This window comes from Cetorhinus maximus, chromosome 29, assembly GCF_964194155.1.
Source record: "Cetorhinus maximus chromosome 29, sCetMax3.hap1.1, whole genome shotgun sequence".
In the NCBI taxonomy this organism is placed as follows: domain Eukaryota; kingdom Metazoa; phylum Chordata; class Chondrichthyes; order Lamniformes; family Cetorhinidae; genus Cetorhinus; species Cetorhinus maximus.
In genome coordinates this window covers 17,433,279-17,456,537 of record NC_135907.1, presented here as the reverse complement: position 1 = coordinate 17,456,537, position 23,259 = coordinate 17,433,279, and the positions used below count along the sequence as shown (strand labels likewise).

General features: G+C 43.2%; 1 protein-coding gene across 4 annotated transcripts in view; it reads right to left on the bottom strand.

Annotated features, from left to right (window-relative positions):
• The window catches only part of med25 (mediator complex subunit 25), a 44,986-nt gene extending 23,279 nt beyond the window's left edge, over positions 1-21,707 (bottom strand). For all 4 annotated transcript variants that reach the window (XM_078531676.1, XM_078531678.1, XM_078531680.1 and 1 more), the window contains exons 1-10: positions 21,544-21,707; positions 18,796-18,975; positions 18,058-18,103; positions 16,507-16,631; positions 11,919-12,017; positions 7,998-8,118; positions 6,484-6,640; positions 4,579-4,754; positions 3,770-3,878; positions 1,932-2,161 (exon numbers count right to left, since the gene is read on the bottom strand). In XM_078531676.1, the coding sequence (XP_078387802.1) occupies positions 1,932-2,161; positions 3,770-3,878; positions 4,579-4,754; positions 6,484-6,640; positions 7,998-8,118; positions 11,919-12,017; positions 16,507-16,631; positions 18,058-18,103; positions 18,796-18,929 (1,197 nt within the window). In that variant the 5' untranslated portion in view covers positions 18,930-18,975; positions 21,544-21,707. The remainder of the gene's footprint in view (positions 1-1,931; positions 2,162-3,769; positions 3,879-4,578; positions 4,755-6,483; positions 6,641-7,997; positions 8,119-11,918; positions 12,018-16,506; positions 16,632-18,057; positions 18,104-18,795; positions 18,976-21,543) is intronic.
• Positions 21,708-23,259: the final 1,552 nt, after the last annotated feature.

The window sequence follows — 23,259 nt, the reverse complement described above, 5'->3', positions numbered from 1 at the left end:
TATCTTACTGCAGACCCAAGCACCTGTGTAAAGTGTGTATGTGAAAGTGGCTGCTGACAAGGTCAGTCAAGAATAGGTGGGGAGCATCATGGAGGAGCTTGCTCCTGTATCCAAAGAAAATCTATCAAATTTGTAGAGGACAGCGGTAGCATCATGGTAACATTAATGAACTTATAATTCGGAGGCCCAGGCAATTAATCGAAAGAAGAGATCAAATTTCACCAGGGGCAGCTGGAGGAATTTTAATTCAACTAATTACTGAAACTAGTCTCATTAATAATTGTCTTTAAAAAAAAAAAACCTGTTCTCTAATATCCTTCGGGGGAAGGAAATCTGCCTGTCTCACCTGGTCTAGCTGACATGACTCTTTGAAATAGCCTAACATCTTGTATCAAACCGGACAAATCATCTGACTTGTATCAAACCGGACAAATCATCTGACATCAATCTCGGCACTGGAAACAACGAAGGTGCACCCTGTCCAATGGACCCTGCCCTCCTCACTAACACCAGGGACCTTGTGCCAGAATTGGGAGAACTGTCCCAGACTATTCAAGCAACAGCTCTGGCAGTCTTATTCACTAAATGATACCTTACAGCCAATGTCCCAGACTACTCCATAACCATCCTTGGTTATGTCCCAGCCCATCAAAACAGACAGACTCAAAGGTGACTCAGTGGTATACAGTTGAGAAGGAGTCCTCAACATCAACGCCAGGCCCCATGAAGTCTCATGGCACTAGCAAGAAAATCTCTTACAGATTACCACCTACCACCCTCTCTCAGCTATTGGATCAGTATGCCACCATGGAAGAATCATTGAGGGTAGCAAAGGCACAGATGCACTCTTTGTGGGGCACTTCAAATGTACAAGCGGCACTGTAGCACCACTACTATGTAGCTGGTGGAGTTTTGAAGGACATTGGGAAAAACTCTCCACTTGAAGTCATACCTAGCACAAAGGAAGATGTTTTGTGTTGGGGGCCAATCATCTCAGCCCAGGACATCACTGGAGTTCCTCAGGTCACATCCTAGGCCCAACTAACTTCAGCTGCTTCAAAGGCGTTCCCTCCAACCTAAGGTCAGAATTGGGGATGTTCGCTGATGATTGCAGTGTCCAGTGCAATTCGCAACTCCACAGATGCTGAAGCAATCTGTGCCACATGCAGCATGACCTGGACAACATTCAGACTTGGACCGTTAATTATGCAATTGACATTTATGCCACACAAGTGCCAGACAATGACCATTTCCAACAAGACAGAAACAAACAATTGACATTCAATGGCATTACCATCACCGAATTCCCCATCATCAACATCCTGGGGGTTACCATTGACTAGAAACTTAACTGGGTCAGCCATATAAATACTGTGGCTACAAGAGCAGGTCAGAGGCTAGGAATTCTGTAGCAAGTAGCTTATCAAATAACTCCCCAAAGCCTGTCCCACCATATACAAGTCAAGAATGTGATGGAATACTCTCCACTTGTCTGGGTGAGTGCAACTCCAACAACACAAGAAGCTCAACTCCATTCAGGACACAGCAGCCCACTTGATCGGCACCCTGTCCACCACCTTAAACATTTGCTCCCTCCACCACCAGCGCACAGTGGCAGCAACATATGCCATCTTACAAGATGCACTGCAGCAACTTGCCAAGGCTCCTTCCAAAATCCCTACCACCTAAATGGGAACATCATCCCTCCAAGTCATACACCATCCTGAATTGGAAATATTTAGCTGTTCCTTTGCTTTCACTGGGCCAAAATCCTGAAACTCCCTCCCTAAAAGCACTGTCGGAGTATCTACACCACATGGACTGCAGCAATTCAAGGTGGTGGTTCATCATCACCTTCTCAAGGGAAAATAGAGACAGACAATAAATGCCGGTCCTGCCAAAAACAAATAGAAAAAAGATCTGTTACTCACCATGGGCTGCTGGCTGGGCTGCTGTGCGGCCTGTGGCTGCTGTGGTAATGGAACGCCAGTGGTAACTGTGGATACCAGGCTAGACTGTGCCGCTGCAGTCATCATGGAAGCCGTGGATGGGATGACTTTGGCAATACTGGTCACAGGGGTGGTTGTTAATGTTTGCGGAGTGGCCTGGCTGAATATAGCTCCCACACCGGAAGCAGGAGGTATTTGACTGGCTGCAGGAACTGTGAAGGAGCAAAATGTGAAAAACAACAGTTTAGCCGTCTCTAGAGTAAGGTTTTAAACATTTTTGTCAATGAGTACAGTAATATATCACGTCCCAACAATTTTCTTCGCTCTTCTAAATGTACTTTCTCATTGGAATATGACTCCATAGGCCCTCTCTTAAGTGCCTTTCCTAAATAGCCCACACACGGTGCGCTAGTGGGCTAGGTTTTTTTCTCTTTATTTTTTTCCATGGGGTGTGGGTCTCACCAGCAAGACCAGCATATGTTGTCCATCGTTAATTGCCCTTGAACTAAGCGACTTGCTAGGCCATTTCGGAAGGCAGTTAAGAGCCAACCACGATACTATGGGTCTGGAATCACATGTAAGCCAGACCAGCTAAGGGTGGCAGATTTCCTTCCCTAAAGGATATCAGTGAACCAGATCGGGTTTTTTTTTTTAAAACAACAATCGACAATGGTTTCATGCGTCACCATTACTGAGACTAGCATTGAATTCCGAATTTTTTTTTATTATTGTTAATAGAATTTAAATTCCACCAGCTGCCCTGGCGGGATTTGAACTCATGTCCCCAAAGCATTAACCTGAGTCTCTGGATTTTAGCCTAGTGGCATTGCCACTATACCACCGCCTCCCCGGGTGTTATTTTGGAGGTCACCCCCAAGTCAAATCCTGTTCTTAACCAACGTCCTTTCTAGTTACTGTCCTTAAAGGAGCTCTGGTCATCAGCCTGAAATATTTGCCCTGGCTCTGTCTCAACAGATACTGTCCAACAGGTTGAATGATTCCAGCATTATCTGTAATTATTCCAGTAAAAGTCACGGCACAGCAATCAAAAATAGCAATCCCAGATGATATTCTGCACACACCCTCCCCAGTCCCAACCAACCCAGGACACAGAGGTTAAATTTGATATGCCTAATGCTGCCCTGACCAAGATCAGGTGACTCAGCAGAGGCTGGGAATCAAACATTCAATCTTTTTTGTTAGTCTGTTTTTGTAACACACCATGCCCCATTAGACTGCCAGGGAAACAAGTGTAACCTGTAGCTTCACAGAAGGATTAGAAGAACATTAATTAATAAAGCCTTGTATTTTGTTGCTCTAGAAACAGTCCTCAAAGCATAGTCAGATTCATTTAAGACGGAGATGAGGAGACATTTTTTCTCTCAGAGGGTCGCGAGTCTCTGGAACTCTTCCCCAGAAAGTGGTAGTCATTGAATATTTTTTAAAGGCACGGGTAGATAGATTCTTGATTAACAAGGGAATCAAAGAGTATCAGGGATAGGCAGGATAGTGGCATCGAGGCTAAAATCAGATCAGCCACGATCTTATCGAATGGCGAAGGAGGATCAAAGGGCCGAATGGCTTACTCCTGTTCCTAATTCAGGAGTATAATCAGTTCCAAAAGGGGCCAAAAGGTCACCTTTGCATCATTATTAATTGTTTACTAAGCCAACAACAAGCTAAATGGCAAATTGAGGGAGGGTGCAGGAGTTAAATTATGCAATTTTGACCCTGCTCTATTTGGGCCACAAAATGACAAAAGTCTACAGAACTACAGAATCCAGTTTACGGTTACAAAGTCTCCGATGTTTTGATCGTACATCGATTGGTTGATGGGACAACAGCTGCCTTGAGCTGATTGGTCGCTGTTTCCACGGCAATCTGAGCAGCAGCTTGAGCAGCAGCAAGGGAGCCAGACACTGCAGGGCCCTGCAAACAAGAGAGAAATTAAAGGCAAATTCTATATTAAAGCAAAGTGGGCAGACCCAACTTTGTTGCAGCAAAATTTTGAAGTTTATATTTTGTTTTTCTGTTCTTAAAGCCATTTTGGATACACTTGCTGGTGTGATGTTGTTGCTGACAAGAATGCTTACCATGCGATTTGAACATTAACAGTACCTGTACCTTGTATTCAATGTATGCAAACCGCCAGGAGTTTACTGACTAGGGGCACACAGATCTGTCAAAGTAGGGCTGTTTGCCAGCAATTCTGATGTTGAGCTCCATTCACAGCTGCTTCAATAATGAAGCAGCCTGTTCCGGTATACAGCAAGACTTGAACAGCACTCAAGCTTGGGCTGACAAGTGACAAGTAAAACATGTGCCATCTAAATGCATCATCATTGCCACCATCAATATCTTGGGGTATGGGGCTTAACAGGAACTACATAAGCCCCCAGTTCAGCAATACCTTTGTTTTAAAATTCTCATCTTTTGTGTTCAAATCCCTCCATGTCTCTGCAACCTCTCTGCACTATCTCCCACACAACACAAATTTCTTACACTTGTCAGTAGTCACAGATCAAACAGGAAGAATCTCTAACTTATGTCAGATGGTGGCGATCCACTGGAGGCCACTCTAGCGAAAGAATCATCCAACAGCTGATTATTAACAGTTAAGTGTATGTACCTGGTATGGCTGCGAGGCTGAAGGCATTGCTTGGGACTGTGATGGTGGCTGTGATTGCGATAGCTGGGGTGCCTGTGGTTGACTCGACAACAGACTTGGCTGTTGCTGCGTTGATGGTTGTGGCTGTGGTGGAGCTGGCTTCTGTGGCAGTGTGTTAACTGCAACTGTTCCTCCACCTAAGCAAGCACAAAATAGGTCAAAATAGTAGCTAGTTTCCATTTTTACAGTGATCCAGTTACAAACTTTGATCTAGTGGTGCTGAGGGAACCTAGCGCAGGTTGCAACATACAGTTGCTTTCTCGTTAATACCCTGCTCTCCTGCAGAAATGTTACTCCACTGGTGCAGGATACCTTCCAGTACCTTTAGTGACTATTACTCATGTGACCAACAGGCTATTCAACTGCAAGGCAAATCCATTGATGAGCCCAGCAGTGCACTCACCTATCCACACTTATCAGAGGTAGGAGCACAGGAACAGGAGTAGGCCACTTAGTCCCTCCAGCCCTTTCCACCATTCAATGAGATAATAGTTAATCTGTAGTCAAACTCCATTTACCTGCCTTTGCCTCATATCCCTTAATATCTTTGGTTAAGTTCCTCAAGCTCAAGATTTAAAATTAACAATTGACCTAGCATCAATTGTCATTTGCAGAAGAGAAATCCACACTTCTACCATCATTTGCATGTTGAAGTGTTTCCTAACTTTGCTCCTGGAACATTTAGCTCTAACTTTAAGGACATGGCCCCAGTTCTAGACTTCCCAACCAGCCAAAAATGGTTTCTCCCAATCTACCCTATCAGTTCCCCCTCAATATCTTGAAAACTTCTATCAAGTCGCCTCTTAACCTTCTAAATTGCAGTGAATACCACACCAGTTTGTGTAAGCTCTCATTACTTAACCAGTGGAGTCCAGGTATCATTCTGGTAAATCCACACTGCCCTCCCTCCAAGGCCGGGTCACTTTGATAGTGATTAAGGGCAGCAATCCAGGCTGATGTTTTCCCCCTTTACTCCTGAAGCCAGATGTAGTGAACCTCATTGCCAATCCAACTGAGACCAAGGTCCAACACAATCCACCAACCTGTAGTCCCCACCCAAATCCTGAACTAGATTTAAAGACAGGTCCCCACAATGAAAGAACAGTTTTGAAACCAATTATAACAGTAATAACGTGCATTTATCTGAGGTGCCTTGGGGGCACTATATAACGAGAGGTGACTCAGAGAGAGAGTGCCATCATTCTCACTATCCAGGCTGGATACAGACCCAGCTTTTAAAAGAGCATTCAGTCCTCACTGGCAAAAGGGGTTTAAAATCTGGATTACGTAAGTTTTTTTTTCTAAAATTAGATGTGGAGCTTGGACAGAATTTTTCTCCAAAAACATTCCTGCAGTCACTGTTGGTTGCCAAGGGGCCTCTGCTGGAAAACACACATGTAAAGGTGCCTAGCGAGGACAGGATGGGCCGCCAGCTGTGGTGCTCTCCCTGATCAGTTGTCTTGTCAATGTTCACCACCAAGGTTCACACACGAATACGACCATGTATCAGGGAGCAACCGAAGCCCAGGAGAACTATGGCTTCAGAGGGGAGGGGGAGCTGTGAAAAAAGAGGGAAATCTTTTAACTCATCTTCTCCCCTACTGTTTTTGATATCTATTTATATCATGACAGTCAGCCACTTCGTTTGCTTGCAAAGCATTGAGGTGTTTGGGATGCTGATAAGGCTTTATGTAAATACAGCCATGTTCCTTTCTAATACTGTTGATGCCCTGGACTTTAAAGCTTACACTGCACATGTTCTGGTATGATAGCAGGTTAATCTTTTGGTGTGGCTTGGATTGTGGACGAACGCGGAGACAGACTATTAGGAGCCAGGGACAGCAACAATGGTGCTGCAGTTCTTACCTGGAAGCACCATCCCCCGGATCATTATCATATGGCGTGGGTCCTGACTGTAGTCCTTCAACGGACTCTCCACGACATTTCCCAGTGCCGCTTTTTCAAAGAGTACACGCAAGGCGGGTAGTTTACGAGGAGACACCACAGAGAAATGGATCCCTCTCTGCAGAATGAAGACATGACGCAACAGGTTAAAACCAGATGTAATAAGAGATGGTGAGTGGGAGGAAAAGAGACAATTATACTTTATCTACACATGCAAGAACAGAACCTTTTGCACAATTCTCTGCCACATTTTCTCCAGGACATATGTTAAGATGCCCTATTAGAAGGTAGACTTGCTCAATAAACTGATACAATGGTCACTGGGCTCTTATATAAAGAGGTTCAAGGTTTAAAAGAGGGGGAAAAAATGCCAAACTTAATACACAGGAACCAGTAATGAATTAGTTGATCTCAGCCAAAGCAGTGTGCAAGGCCTTGGCACCCAGATATACAAAAAAAAAAGAGGGGGGGGGGGCGTGAAAATCAGGGTTTCTGCTACTGGTGACCATTTAGTGAACCTGGCTGAAAGTGCGGTGTATGAATAGTGAGTGGGGATAGGATTGAGCTTGCCGCTTATTCCCTCCAGCACAGAACAGTTCACTGGCACTTATTACCTAGCCTCACATGGGAAGATCGGCTGAGTGTGTTGGTGGTGGCGGTGGGGCAGCAGCGAATGGTGCATAGGAAACTTTCCTCTACCAAGGGGTCAGCGGCTTTAAAGCAGAAGTAGAGTTGCAGAATGATACAGCACAGGAGGTCAATCATTAGACCAATTGTGCCTGTGTCAGATCTACTAGAGAAGAAAAAATTGCTTGGGAAATCTAATTTTTTTCATATATGAAAACTAAGTTTTAGAAAACTTAAAGAAAAGGTTGGACACTGTACCAATCTTGCTTGTTTTTCGTCCAATAAAGCTTGAGATCTTTCTGGGTAATTTTCAAGTTAATCTGAACCTGAATAGCTAGCCTGCACTTCTAAAATTTAAAAGTAGTGTCACAGGCAGATCAAGTATTTAAGACATTTTTGTCAGATTACTGGCAGATTTTTACCAGCCACTAACCACACCAGGGGTTACAACAGGCTGCATTTACTGAGCAAAATGCACCAGTGATTTGGCCATTTCCATTTTTTTGCTCTTGGTCTTTCGGATTTATGAGCTTATGGAGGGGAAATAATCGGGCTTACAGGTAAAAGTTTCTCACAGGTAGTGCAAAATCTGGTCGCTCAGTGGTTAAATATGCCTGAGAATGACAAACGTTCAGCACTACATTGCTCAATCACCATAAATGGGAAGCACTCTTTAAAGCCACAGCTGGGTACATTCCAGAAGCCACTGGCAACATCTTGTTCAGTAAACAAAATGTATTCCCCACAACCACTTTAAGAAGGTCCCTTTCCCGATTTAGGTCACATACTACCACCTCCCCAGTGACCATAATTCTTCAGCTGCACGCTAGCCCGGTGAAAACACTTACATCTCCGATCATCTGCACCAGGTTATCTGTTGTGAAGCCCGAGTACGTGGTGCTCTCCACAGCCGGCAGTAGGTATGGCGGAGAGTTACAGATCAAAACGCAAACTTTGTGAGTCTGCCCACTGAAATAGAGAAAAGATATTTTTTTAAAAAGCACAAAGACCCAACTAAATCTGTATTCATATCTGACCATCTCTCAGTTCACTTGATTAATGCAAAATTTGTTGCAATCTATTAACAAGACATTTGGTTCACCCCCATTCGGAGACTGGTCAAGAGCAGAGCATTGGTTCCTTCTTAATCTTGGCCCAAAAAGTGACCATGTTGTCATGACCACGAATCCAATCCCTGAATTACCTATGGATATATTGAACTTTTAAGTGAGAAAAGTGTTTTTTTAAAAAAAAGGACACACAAGCAAAAGCTGACTGAAACTAAGATAACTTGCTGGAAAATTCCAATGTGGATTACTTGACCAACTAGTTCAGACAGTATGGAATGTTGCACCTAAAAGGAGTGACAGGGCCTACTTCAGACAGGGGTATTTCAAAGGAAAATATACAATATGCAATCTCCTGTGGTTATGGAGATAATGGAAAAAAATTACCATCTCAGCCGAAACCTGTTAAGTTATATCCCAGACTATGAACATAAACTGAGTTGAAAGAAAACAGAGGGCGAAAGACATTTTTGTTTTTTTCCCCTTCCAGGAATACACAAGGGAAGGGGCTTAAAAAAGCCAACTGCAACCCTAGTTCGGTGTGCTCGCTTGTTGTTCTGTTCTGGTGTGCGCGTGCTGTGAAGGTCATAGCTGAAAGACACCAACTAGGCATCCTTGTGCTTGCAGCAAAATTAATCTTCTCTCCCTGATTTGTTATGACCGAAGCAGTTGGTACAGCGGAGTTATTTAAAAATCCCAGAGGGAAACTTTAAACAACTGTCATAACCTATAATTTTAAGTGTTATGTTTGAGATGCCACTCTAAATTCAGGAATCAGACCACCAGTTCGAGGTTTTACATTAAACTAAACATTTTATTAATTTACACAGGTTAAAATATATATACACATGGCTACAAATTACTAGTAACATAACTTTTAACAAATTCCCAAACTAATCTCCATTAAGGTAACAGCAACCCATAGACTTAACCAGACACCAGACAAAGCATTTTCACCTTACAAATTCAAAATTAGGTTCTTTTCACTTTGGTTCCTGTGGAGGGAGTTAGAGGCTTGGAGTTGCAACTGTCTTTTGATCTCACATTGCCTCTGCTCTGCACACCCAAAACGGTTGTCTCGTTATACCTACCCCTGCCCATTGAATCTTAACTCTCATTGTATCAACAACCTGTGAACTAAACCTCTAACAATAAAACCCCTTTCATAGGGCCAATTTTATTAGTAATATAAACATATTGCTTGGTAACTGCTAGATAGGTGTCCGTTTTCACTCTACTTCTTGGATGCTCTATTCAAAAAATGCAAATGTACGCTGTCTCTCTTACATATCAAAACTAATACACAAAGCATCCAGACTAGCTGGCTTTTATCCAATTAAGACACACCCACAGACAAAACCTCTATTTTAAAAGAAAAATATTTTTCAAAATATTATATACATTAATAGCTTCATGACAGATTGCTGGAAGTCAGTCACAAGTCAGCAAATCCACTGTCGAAAAGGAAACAGGTTCCTTTTCAGCTAACCTGCAGAACCAAGACTCTCCAAACCAACTACTCAACTGCCAAAGTCAGCTCTACCGGAATCACCCCGACTTAATGGCCACAACATCTACTCCTCACAGACAAGCCTAAAGATTGATTCGTATATCTTTTCTCCCTTATATTTTTGAACTCAATTTCTTATTTCTAATGCGTGTGTGTTGCGTTGCGTTTTTATTATTTTTCCTCACTAATAAACTCACTCTGACTCAAGACAGCCTTGTTAAATTGGCTCCTTTTCATTTGGGCTGGGAAAAGGTATTCATGAGGAAAGGGATCTTTTTTTATATTAACCTTGTTGCAACCAACCAAGAGGGTTGAATAAAGAAGGGCAGCCGGTTCATCCCTCCTCACCGGGTGCTTAACAATTTGGGGTACCTCATCTGGGATCATAAACTGGGGGAACCTCGCCCGGTTGCAAGTTTCATGGCAAAGTACATGAATTATAGGTACAGATTTTCTGTAATAGTTGTAGGAAAAATTAATATTACCGTCTTGGGGAGCTGGCTCTAACCATATTTTGGAATGGCAGCAGGACTGTTGCAGAGGATTTGAAGAAGGTATAAGAACTGATTGTGCAGTCCTGGTTGTTCCACAGAATCAGAAAGAGGAAGAGGGGATTAAAGAAAAAGGGAGCATTATATTTCTTTTTTGTAAAGAGAGTCAAGTTTATCCCAGTGGCCCTCAACTTTGATTTCCCAGTTTGTGTAGATTTCATTCAACTAAGACTGGGAAGAAGATAGGGTACAATAACTGTACGTGAGCACAATCAAGCAGGGGTAGGAACACCGGAACAGGAGTAGGTTATTTAGCCTCTCAAGCCTGTTCCTCCTCATCTGCGACCTAATTTCGTATGCCCATCATTGTCCCAAATCCCTTAATTTAGATGAACAATAATCTATCACAGATTTAAAGTTTACAATTGGTCTAGCATCAACCACCATTTGCAAAAGAAAAGTCTAAACTTGTACCGCCCTTTGCATGTAGAAGTAATTCCTAATTTCGCTCTGGAAAGGCTCTATTTTTTGAGGCTTTGCCCCACCCCGGTCTTAAACTCCCCAAAACAGCAGTAGTTTCTCCCCCATTCATGCTTTTTGTTCCCCTTAATACTTGAAAACTTCAATCAGATCACCCCTTAACCCTCTAAATTCCAGGCAACACAGCCCTAGTTTGTTTAATCTCTCCTTATAAATTAACCTTGGGGTTCACCTATCATCCTGGCAAATCTAAGTTGCATTCCCTCCAAGGCCAGTGTATCCTTCAAGCAGCTTCCCATCATTATCCAGTGACCCCTGTGAAAAATTTCCAAGTTCATCTAGGTCAGGATTGGGCTTGGTTGTGATGCATTCCATGGTTCAATAGCCTGCCAATACTTACAGTCTAAGCTCATATTTAAGGAATGACCACTCAGCTGAGGAACCAGAGGCTGAATAGCGCTTACGAAGCTGCCCACCAGCAGGAGTTAAGAGCCTTCAGAACAGTTGTGGCAAAAAAAAATACTATTTGGTACTTAGAATTTGCCCTTAACCACCTTGCAAGGAAATCAGGACATAGTTACGCAGTTTGATCTTCACATAACATTTCTATATATTATGAATAAATAGCTAATGCATTTGTCTTTTTAAGCTCGCTGCAGATTGAATTAAATGTAGGGGGATTAGCCCTAGCAGTACCAAGGTTGTGCTGCACTGCCAGTGGTGCCATCTTCTGATGAGATATTAATGCGAGGCCTTGTCAGCCCTTTCATGTGGATGTAAAAGATCCCACACCACTATTCCAAAGGAGAGAGCAAGGCTGCTCTCCCCGGTGACTTGGCCAGTATTTAACCCTTAACTAACATCATTAAACAGAGATTGTTGGGTCATTTATCACGTTACAGTTTGTGGGACCTTGCTATGTGCAAACTGGCTGTCACATTTCAACACCAACAGCGTCTGAACTTTAAGAGTGCTTCACTGGTTGTAAACTGCTTTGGAACATCCCAAGGTGAAAGGTGCTATATAAATGCAAGTCTTTCTATCTTTCAATCATTACCATTCTGAACTAGAAAAGACATTAGACCTCCCAGCACAGGAACAGCAGGCACAGATCCATGTCTTGTCAGTGTCACGCTGTGCTGTTCAAAAAGGATTTTTTTCTCCCGTTTCAAAACAACAACAAAAAAATCACAAAACAAAATAGATCATTTTTTATCTTACATTTGCTCTCGCATTTTCTTGAAGTCATCGAACAGCTGCAGTGCCGTGCTGAGTCCCTCTGCAATCAAGCTGCAGCTCTCCCCTCCACCCCCCATGAACCTGAGGACACAAAATAGATTTTGATGAAAAATAGCTCAAGAATTTTTTGGGTGCAGGAAAAAAACATGGAAAGTCTATTTAGTCTACCAAGACCATCTTTTTATCAGAACTTCTACAACCTTACCCAGTCCCACCTCTCTCAAATGCAGAATTTCACCAAGAGCCCATTTAACAATTTGCTTCGATCACCTTCCTTAGAAACTCATATCTGGTTCATTAGCCTTTGGGTGCATATATTCTGCCTGACTTCTCCTCTTACTCCAAACTTTTATTGCAGTCCCTTAGTGTGTTGAGTCACACACAGTGAACAGTTTTCCATTCTCTTCTCACATTGAGTCTTTAATAGATTACTTCATATTTTTCCAGATTTAAATCAGCAACAAAGGTGTTCATACCGTTTTCCTCGTGTTCTGTTGCTTCATGCTCTTTGTTTTTAATAGTAAAATAGCCACACCAGGTGTGTTACTAACTCACAGTACAGTTCAGCAGTTTTCAACAGGTAACTTTTGTTTTTAAAAAAGCTGCAGAGTGATCATCTTCATCACATTATTGGAAATGACTGTTATTGTGAAATGAAATCAGATACGCATGGCCAACAGTCTCAATTATCACCCAACCAAAAACTGGTTGGTATTTGCAAGACATATTAAGATTGCCACAATGAAAGCTGCCAGCCAAGGCTCAGCTGGAAGTGCTCTCATCTCTGAGTCAGAGGGTTGTAGGTTCCAGGAAATTGAACAAAAATAATCTCGGCAGACAACCAGTAGAGTTCTGAGGGAGTGCTGCACTGCCAACAGTGTCTTCTTTCAGATGAGACATTAAACGGAGGTCCCAGCTGTCCTTGAAAGGTGGATGTAAAGATCATCTGGCACTGTTTCAAGAAGAGCAGGGGAGTTAACCTCGGTATCCTGGCTAATATTTCTCTCAATCAACATCACAAAAACAGAAACATCTTTCTCACTTTGCTGTTTGCGGGAGCTCGCTGTGCACAAATTGGCTGCCGTTCCTGCATTACAACAGCGCAGTAAAGGGCTTTGGGAGGTCCTGAGGTTGTGAAAGGTGCTACAGAAATGCAATTCTTTCCTTTTATTCCACACAAGAAATCAGGTTGATTCATGTCAATTTATGTTTTAACAGGAACTTATTGGTGCATAAGCGTAAAACAAAGGAAAGAGGGCAGTCACTCCAGAAAGAAAACAATACCATCAGTACATGTGTCAACTTGGGACAGTTGGCAGCACTCTTCGCTTTTTAGCTTGGAGTTGTCATCCACTTCAGGACTTGAGCACAGAAACTCAGGCAACCGTGCAGTTCTGAGGGATTTGTGAAGAGATTTATTCTTCGGGTGAGGTGTGAACCAAAGACTCCATCTTCGCATTCGGGTAGATGTTAAGAAAGGCCCAGGTACCAATATCAGTGTTTTCCTTGCGTCTTGGAAAGCTTACTTCCTTCAAGCAGCACTACCAGAAATTAATTAACTATTTATTCATATTATTGAATAGGAGACTGTGTGTGCAACATAGCTGTTGCATTTACCCACAACACTGAACACAATTCAAGGTATGTACAGAACAATACAACTTTACAGCACCATTTACAAACATACAAATTAGGAGTAGGAGTAGACCACTCGGCCCCTCGATCCTGCTGCACCATTCGATAAGATCATGGCTGTTCTGATTGTAACCTCTACATGCCCACCTACCCCCGATAACCTTTCAACCCCTTGCTTACCAAGAATCTATCTACCTCCACCTTAAAAATATTCAAAGACCCTGCTGCCACCACTTTTTGAGGAAGGGAGTTTCGAAGGCTGACGACTCTCAAGAGAAAAAAAAATTCTCATCTCTTGTCTTAAGTGGACGACCCTTTATTTTCAAACAGTGACCCCTAGTTCTAGATTCTTCCACAAGAGAAAACATCCTCTCCACATCCACCCTGTCAAGACCCCTCAATCAATCAAGTTGCCCATTTGGCCCATTGTGCTTCTATGAAAAAGCCATCAAATTAGTTCTGCTCTCCTGTTCTTTCCCCATAGCCCTACAACTTTCTTTTTTAGGCAAGTGTTCAATTCCCTTTTAAAAGTTACTGTTGAATCTGCTTCCACCACCTTTTCTGGTTATGCATTCCTGACCATCATAGCTTGCTGCATTAAAAAAAAACTCATCTCCCCACATTCTTTTGTCAACTATCTTAAGTCAGTTACTGCCTCTCCTACCACTGGAAACAGTTACTCCTTATGTACTCAATCAAAACCCTTCATAATTTTGAACACCTCTATGAAATCTCCCATTAACCTTCACTAAGGAAAACAACAGCCTGCCACAGTCATATTCACTGAATCAAGCCTTACAGCCAAACTCCTCTATCTCCTGTTCCATTTGCAACATAGACTTACCAAAGGTGGCAGCACAGTGGTATACAGTCAGGAGGGAATTGCCCTCGGCGTTCCCAACATTGACCCCAGACCCCACAAAGTCTTATGGCATCAGGTCAAACGTGGCCAAGGAAGCCACCTGCAGATTACCACACAACACCATCCCTCAGCTGATGAATCAATACTCCTCTGTGCTGAGTGTTAAATGTTGGAATTGTGCTGCAAATAGAGTAAATGCTTTAAGTTGGTAATTAAGAGCGGCTGTCCCCAATCAGGGAAGTATTAGGGCTTCATCACAAGAGTATAAAAAGGTGCTCACATTGGGTGTTGGGAGGAATTGAAAGAATCTATGTCTTTACTCTGCAGGTTTGGAAATAAACCTGCCTCAAGATACTGGCTGGCTTCAGACTCATTCTTTCCTCAGCAAACGAATACTGGATTTAACACTGAGCACCACAAAGAAAAAGCGTACCAAGAACACAATGTACTTTGGGTGGGAACTTCAAAAGTGGCTCAATAGCACCACTGCTTACCGAGCTGGCCGAGTCCTGAAGGACATCAGTAAGCAGCCTTCCACCGGTAGGAGTCATACCCAGCACAAAGGAAAATGGCTGAGGTTGTTGGAGATCAATCATCTCAGCCCAGGACAACACTGTAGGGGTTCTTCAGGGTAGTGTCCTAGGCCCAATCATCTTCACTAGCTTTGTCAATGATCTTCCTTCCATCATAAAGTCAGGAGTGTGGAGGCTAGATGATGATTGCACAGTATTCGATACCATTCGTAAACCCCAAGATACTGGAGCAGCCCATGCCCACATGTAGAAAGACCTGGACAACTTTCAGGCTTGGACTAACAAGTGGCAAGTACAAATCAAGCATCTTTTATATGTAAATCTGAAAACTGAGCACATCCAAAAACCACACTTATTTTGAACTTCATCGACCTTTAAAGTGGGAAGTCTAGTTGTTTATCTGCACTGTTTGCCTTGCAGTTTTTATGGTGATCATGTCAAAAAGAAACTTATTGCCGGTACCCTGTATTTATTATTCAGTGGTATCTGACTTTACTACCCATTTTATTTACTTTAGACTATTACAAGCCTAGGCTTGGGCTATTGTAAAGTAAGTTTGTACACAGTATCTGAAAACATAAATTAAGTCTAAAATGCAGTCAGCCCCAAGGGTTTTAGATAAAGGATATTCATCCTGTAACAGTCACACCATACAAGTGCCAGGAACGAACACCTCCAAGAGACGACAATCTGAGGTTCAATGACATTACCATTGCTGAACCTCCCCCCAACATCAGCATATTGGGGGGAGTTACCATTGACCAGAAACTGAAGTAGACCAGCCATAAAAGTACTGAGACTACAATGGCTGACCAGGGGGTGTGAATTCTTTGGCAATTAACTCACCTCCTGATTCCCGAAAGCCTGCCACCATCTACAAGGCACTTGTTTGGATGAGTGCACTCCGACAATACCCAAGAAGTTCAACAACGTCCAGGGCAAAGCAACCTGTTTGATCAGAACCCCATCCACCACCTCAAGCTCACACTCCCTCCACTACCAGGTCACAAAGGCAACAGTGTGCTATCTATAAATGCATTGCAGAACTCACTAAGCCACCTTCAACAGCATCTTTCAAAACCATGGCCTCTGCCGCCGAAAAGGGTAAGGGCAGCAGATGTGTGGGAACACCACCACCTGGAAGTTCCCCTCCAAGTTACATGCCACCTTGAGTTGGAACTGCAGTATATGACACTTCCTTCACTGTCACTGGGAAAACTGGAACTTCCTTTTGAACAGCACTGTGGGTGTACCTACACCACATGCACTGCAGCAGTTCAAGGCAGAAGCTCGCCACCACCTTTTCAAAGGCAATTTAAGGATGGGCAACAAATGCTGGCCTTGCAAGTGATGCTCACATCCCACAAACGATTATATTTTAAAAAACTACAGTTTCTCTAGCCCTCTCAAAGTAACTGAAGTCCTCATTCCTGATATTCAAGTAAATAACCTCTCTACCTCTCCAAAACCTTGACATACATCTTAAAGACAAAGTTCCCTCAGCAATACCCAATAAAGGACATAAATGTTCTTTACTTACTGAATACTGTCAAGCCAGGTGACAAACTCATAGGCACTGCTGGTGGGAGCGTGACATTGCACATATGATTCCGGGGCACAATCCACAGTGTTGAACACAACTAAACTGTATTGTGTGCCTCCATACTGAGGAAAGAAAGGATTAAGTTAGTATAAATGATGTGCATTAGTGTTGGTTTTTTTTTCCTTACTATGAACCAGTGTAAAGAGTGTTGTTGCTTAAGTGCTGTCAGGTCAGTGGGATGCCCAGAGTTGGATGCAATATTGGGCCAGATTTTGCTGTAGCAGGGCATTTAACTGTGTCTGCTGTTAGTTAGACTCGCTATTGCATATTCAGGACTTTAAAAATTAGATGCTGAAAATGCAAGCTGATAATATTGCAGTGAGAGAAACAGTGAGACCCAAGTGAGCAGGGCAAACAACAGAACATCTGCTCAACCAAACAGACTGAAGAGTGAAAAACAATTCACAGTGAAGGGACTGAAAAGGAAGTGTCAACTACAGTGGACGAATTCAATGTCAAATTGGGTATTGAGAAAAATAAAGGGAGGCAAAGAAAGAGTGTCTGAGAGAGAAGAGAGAGAAAGGAAAAGTAATTTTAATTCAATTAGATCATGGCTGATCTGTACCACATTTATCCTGCTTTGGTCTATTTTCCTAGATAACCTTACCCAACAAAAATCTACAAAACTCAGTATTGAAAGCTCCAACTGTCTAGAATCCACAGATCTTGGGAGGGAGGAGAAAGAGGAAGAGGTTTCCAGATCTAACTTGTGTGTGAAAAAAAGGTTCCTAATTTCTCTCCTAAAAGGTTTAGTTCTAATTTTAACATTATGCCCTCATGTTCTCAATTGCTTTAGCTTTTATGTGAAGAATGGGTGGTGGGGCGGTTCGAGGATCCAGGAACTCACGTTGGACCGCAACCCAACATGAATTAGCACTTTCAGGAGAGGGTGACAGAAAATGGAGCAGGGAATCTACTTAAACTATTTTCCTCCTTCCTTTCAGATATTTATGGGCTTGCTGTGTGCTTATTATCTTTTTATCTCATAGTTCCAACATTTGCAGTTCTTTTCATAATGACAAAAACAAGAAAGTAAACAAAACCCTCTTGGGAAAAGCACACACACACCATCCCGATAATTTTCCTACCATGCATGCATTACTTCTTTCTATTCTCAATGGACCGTTCCACTGATGATATTGTGTTGCGCTTCAGGATGACAATTTCTGTATAAACAACGTCACCCTCCAGTGGAATCAGTATTGACACACGTTTGGTTAGGATTTAAATCCTCTCTCAAAAGCAAGAAGTCTACTGCCTCCAGGAACATTCCTGCATGTTGCAGTAGCTGGGCAGCAAACTGCTACACAAGACGATTGCAGAGATTAATAGGATGTGATGTGAGACATTGCCCCACGCCCCAACTTTCGGCTTAGGATTTTTTTTTTTAAAACAATTTAATATAAAACTTATGGCAAGCCAGAACTTAAACAGCACCTCAAGGCTTCACTCAAGTACAGCAAAGAAACATTCAACAAGCTTACATACATCACCACCAAAGTCTGTTTCTGCTGGAGGACCACCATTAAAATACCTGCAAAAAAGAAGACAACTCTTTATAGATTGATATGTAATCAGTAACCTTTGCAATTTATCTTGAAGGGGAAAAAAAAACCTATACTTGAGGAATGAGGGGAAATTATAGGACTAAGCAGAAAGTCCTGAGAGTGGGACTAATTAGACAGTTCCTTCAAAAAGCAGGCACAATGGGTCAAACGGCCACCTTTCAAGCCATATGATTCAGTTCCACGATATACCTCTGAAGGTCACAAAACAAACTATCAATTCCCTTAGTCTGGGCTTGTTTTGAAGCAATAACTCACGGATGAAAGGTCACTGCCTTGAAAACCCTTCTTAAAATCTGTTTGACCACCCCCCCCTAATATCGCTTCCTTGGCTTTCGCATCCATGGATCCTCTACATCTGAGAAGCACACTTTAATCCCTGTGATAAACAATATGATTGCAAGTTTTTATTGTGGCTGTTTTGAGGGCATGGGGAGTCAACCACATACTGTCAAACTGGAGTCACAAGCGGGCGTGACTGGATAGTGATGACAGACTTCCTTTCCTTAAGGATAATAATGAGCCGTTGGTTTTGAAGTCAGGACTTCTAGGATGTTGGCACAATGCCATAAGTACTAGGCTGCAATGCCCATACATTGAAAAAGTCTTTAGTTGACATGGTCTAACTCAGGCAATCATACACAGGATAGGCTCTACTTACTCAATTGCTGGCAGAATGTAATGTTTCCGGAGGGATTCAAAGTATGGCCCAAGGTTCGCTGTTCCCTCGATAACAAAAACCACATCAGCTACCATGTTGGGAGGAGTGGGTGTATCAATGGGGGGCACAACCATGGCGTCTGCAAGTCACTGTGAAATCTTTGCTTTCACACCGAGGCAGCTGTATTGAGAGAAAGAATGCAAGACTATTTTTTTGTGAACACATCTAGTCCTAATAGAGGTCAGGCTTAAGCACAAATTAATGCAATAGATTGTATAGTTAGGTACTACAGAAATGTTCCTGGCCCTGGGCAGAAGGGGTGGCAAGGGACGGTTTGCTGGCATGGTACCAGGGATGAGAACTTCAGTAATATGGGGAGGCTGGAGAAGCTGGGATTGCTCTCCTTCAAGCAGAGAAGTTTAAGGGAAGGACCTCTCTTCCACAAATGGCAATTTATGCCAGATCAATTGTTAGTTTTTAAAATGAGATTGATAAATTTTTGTTCACCAAAGATATTAAGAAATATGGGACATATAGGCAGATATATGGAGTGAGGTCGCAGATCAGCCATGATCTCACTGAATGGCAAAACAGGTTCAAGGTGTTGTGGCCTCCGCCTGCTCCCATGTTCCTAGATTTAACGGAGATGTTCAAACCGTTCAAAATTATAACAGGTTTTGATAAAGTAAATAGCAGAATGGGTCAGTAACCAGAGGACATGGATACAGGGTATTGGCAAAAGAACCAGAGAAGTGCAGGGGAGATTTTGTTTTAACACAGAGTTACTGTACTATCTGGAACATGCTGCCTGAAAAGATGGTGGAATCAGATTCAATTGTAACTTTAGAAGAGGATTAGATATATACTTGGAAAAGAAAAGCATGTAGGGCTATGGTAAAATTGTCTGGTGACTGAGATTAAATGGGTAGCTCTTTCAAAGAGCGGGCACAGGCACAATGGGCTGAATGGCCTTTTTCTGTGGCGGGTTATTCTTTGATCTTAAGTTATATGCTATTCTGGGTGACAATATGGGGAAATCACTAGCATAAACCAATTCTTGCCAGCCCACAATAACTTAACACTAGATGACAAGTAACCAGACAAAACTGATGGAGTAGTTTGGATTTTAGTATATCTGAGTAAAAAATTTTTTTGGGACTTTCTGTCTCAGTGACACACAATTCCCAGTTAAGGGCAAAGGGCAGGGGAAGAGAAAAGGATGGTTTTATTGATGGTAAGATAATTGCAGATGATTTTAAGTTAGGTCACGTAACAAGCTACCTTTATTCCTTGCTGACAGTGTTTACCCCTAATGGCTGAGGACCAAATGTAGTCCAGGTCACAAAGACCAGGTTTAAACACTAACGTCTCCCAACTTGGCAACTATAGGGTTACTAAAAGCAGTCTCTGTTCCTTCATGAACCTGAGCTGGTTAGAACTATCAGCCAGATCTCCTGCTCTTGGCTGCTATCCTATGACTTCTGCAAGAGAGTACATGTGGCTTGCTTGAGATGTCGGCCACAGTCAAGCTGCCTACCTGCACACACAGTTTAGACTCAAATGCATATATAACGAACGTGCATCCCAATTACAGACAGTATCAGGTGTCTGTAGAAACTTGGGCTTAAAATCTCTTCAATCAAATAATGATGCAAGGGTCCTTTGGTGTAAACTTCCACCCTACTGAATCTTGATACAAAGATGCTATTCGTTTTAAGTTTACAACAATATTTATTAAATATTTTACATCTGCATACATTTCCTACCAAACATTTCCACTGTGAATTTATAGAATGAACTGTATGTAAACTAGGCATACTATCATTACATCCTCATTCAATGGAGGCAGTGTTAGTGTGTGACCAGTTTAATTACAGTTTCCATTTAAAAAAGTCAGCACACTTGCATTTACATAGCACCTTTCGCAACCCAAGGATGCCCAAAAGTACTTTACAGTCAATGAAGTACTTTCTGAAATGTAGCCACTGTTGTAAAATAGGAAACACAGCAGTCAACTTGCATCTAGACAGAAACGTGAACATACCAGGCACTGTTTTCGTGATAAAAGCTCTGAAGTGTCATACGGACTCAAAGCGTTAACTCGTGTTTCTCTCTCCACAGATGCTGCCAGACCTGCTGGGTGTTTCCAGCATTTTCTGTTTTTATTTTTGTTTTTAATGATGTTGGTTGGGGGGGGATAAAATGTGGCCAAGACACCAGAGAGCTTCCCTTGCTGTTGATGAAAATGGGGCCATAGGATCTTTTACATGCATCTGAGAGGGCAGAGTTTAGCGTCTCATTCAAAAGGCAGCACCTCCAACAGTGCAGCACTCCCTCAGTAGTGCACTGGGAGGGTGGTTTGGAGTGGGGCTGCAGCCCACTTCTGACTGAGCTCTGGGTTGAAGATATGAGGGAGGAATGCATGGGGACTAAATCCTTGGTCTAATTATCCTCTGGGCTTTAAAGCTAAAGACATCACTGGGGCGGGACTCCCATCATCACCAGCTAGGATGCAAGAAACATACAAGCAAATTATTCACTTTGGCATTTAAAAAATTCAACCAAAAGCACAAAAAGAAGAAAAACCGTTAGCAAATGTCATGCAAAAACACATAAAAGTTATAAATAATTTCCTCCAATGCACGAACAGGGATAATGTCAGGATCAGTTTTCCTTTCTATAAATAACAGCTCCTCCCCCACCTCCCATTCACACGGGAGAGATTCACAGCTTAAATGATGAACGAACCTCGCAGGCGGTTGGCCACCTTTCCACATCGCAGTGAAGGAACGTAACCCTCTTCTCTTCACCCTTCAGCTGCTCCTCTCTCCCAGCCTTCCCTCAGCCTCCTCTGCCAGGCCGCAAAGCCGCTCGAGCGCAATCCGCTGCGTCACGTGACAGAGCCACAGCCCCCGCCCCTTGCCCTACGCAACTCAAATTACATTGTGCGGCGAAGCGACGCCTCCTTTCCCGCCCCCCACTCCGCCGTCGCTCGTCGCAGCACGTGACGGATCCCCAGCCCCGCCTACCCCCTTCCGATGACGCTGGGAGCCCCGCCTCCTTCCCTCACACGCCGCTTCGCCCATCTACATCACGTGGCAGAGATGCGCCTCACCCTACGTCACGCAAGACGTGTCACGTGACAGCGCCGCCAGGCCTTCATCCTACGTCACTCATGTTACGTCATGCACCGGAGCTTTCATTAATCCGCCTTTGCTCAAGCCGCGTCACGTGACAAAACCACAGGTCCGCCCCCCCCTTGCGTCACCGGACAAAGTCCCACCTCCTTCTCTATGTAGGTACGCTCATATGCATCACATGATACAGTTGCCCTCACCTCACACGTTCGCATCACGTGACGCAGCTGCACCGCCTCCTCACCGCTCACCTCACCCTGGCTCGTCATGTGATAAAACCCCGCCTCCGTCTCCCCCACCGGCTTCCCGCCGTGCCACGTGACGGAAGTCATGCGCCCTCCTCACTTCACAGGCAAATTGATAGAGCGTTTTCTGATGACGTCACAGGAGGCGCCATCTTGGCCGCCATTGGGAACAGCTTCCGGAAATTACAACCCCTCCTCCTGAAAGCAGCTCGGTCAGCATCTGAGTGGGAAAGACAGTTCGGAAATACCTTCATCAGAACATATCTTGATCGCCAGTACCATTTATCATACAACATCTTACATTTATATAAAGCTTCTAGTCCTAAGTGCTTCACGGGAGCGATTATGGAAGAACATAGAAAGACAATATAAAATAAAGGGTACTACTCTAAAGGGGGTGCCGGAGCAGAGGGAACTGGGTGTATATGTGCATAAGTCATTGAAAGTGGCACGACAGGTTAAGAGTGCAATTAACAGTATCCTAGGCTTTATAATAGGGGCATAGAGTACAAGAGCAAGGAGGTTATGTTGAACTTGTATAAGGCACTAGTCACAGAGTCATTGAGTTTTACAGTATGGAAAGAGGCCCTTCGGCCCATCGTGTCTGTGCCGGCCATCAAGCCCCAATCTACTAGTCCCATTTCCAGCACTTGGCCTGTAGCCTTGTATGCTATGACATTTCAAGTGTTCATCTAAATGAGTTAGATCATCTAGTTAGACATCAACTGGAGTATTGCGTACAGTTCTGGGCGCCACATTTTAGGAAGAATGTGAAGGCATTGAAGAGAGTGCAGAAGAGGTTCAAGAGAATGGTTCCAGTTGATGAGAAATTTCAGTTATGAAGATAGATTGGAGAAGTTGGGACTCTTTTCCTTGGAGAAAAGAAGGCTGAGAGGAGATTTGGTAGAAATATTCAATATCATGAGGGGCCTGGACAGAGCAGACAAGGACAAACAGTTTCCATTATTCAGATTAAAGTCTAACCTCTCATGGGGACTACAGTGTGCTAATTAAAACTGGTCAGCAGTAGGGAATATTTGGAGTGAGAATGTTCAATGATTAAAGGAATAAAGACACACCAC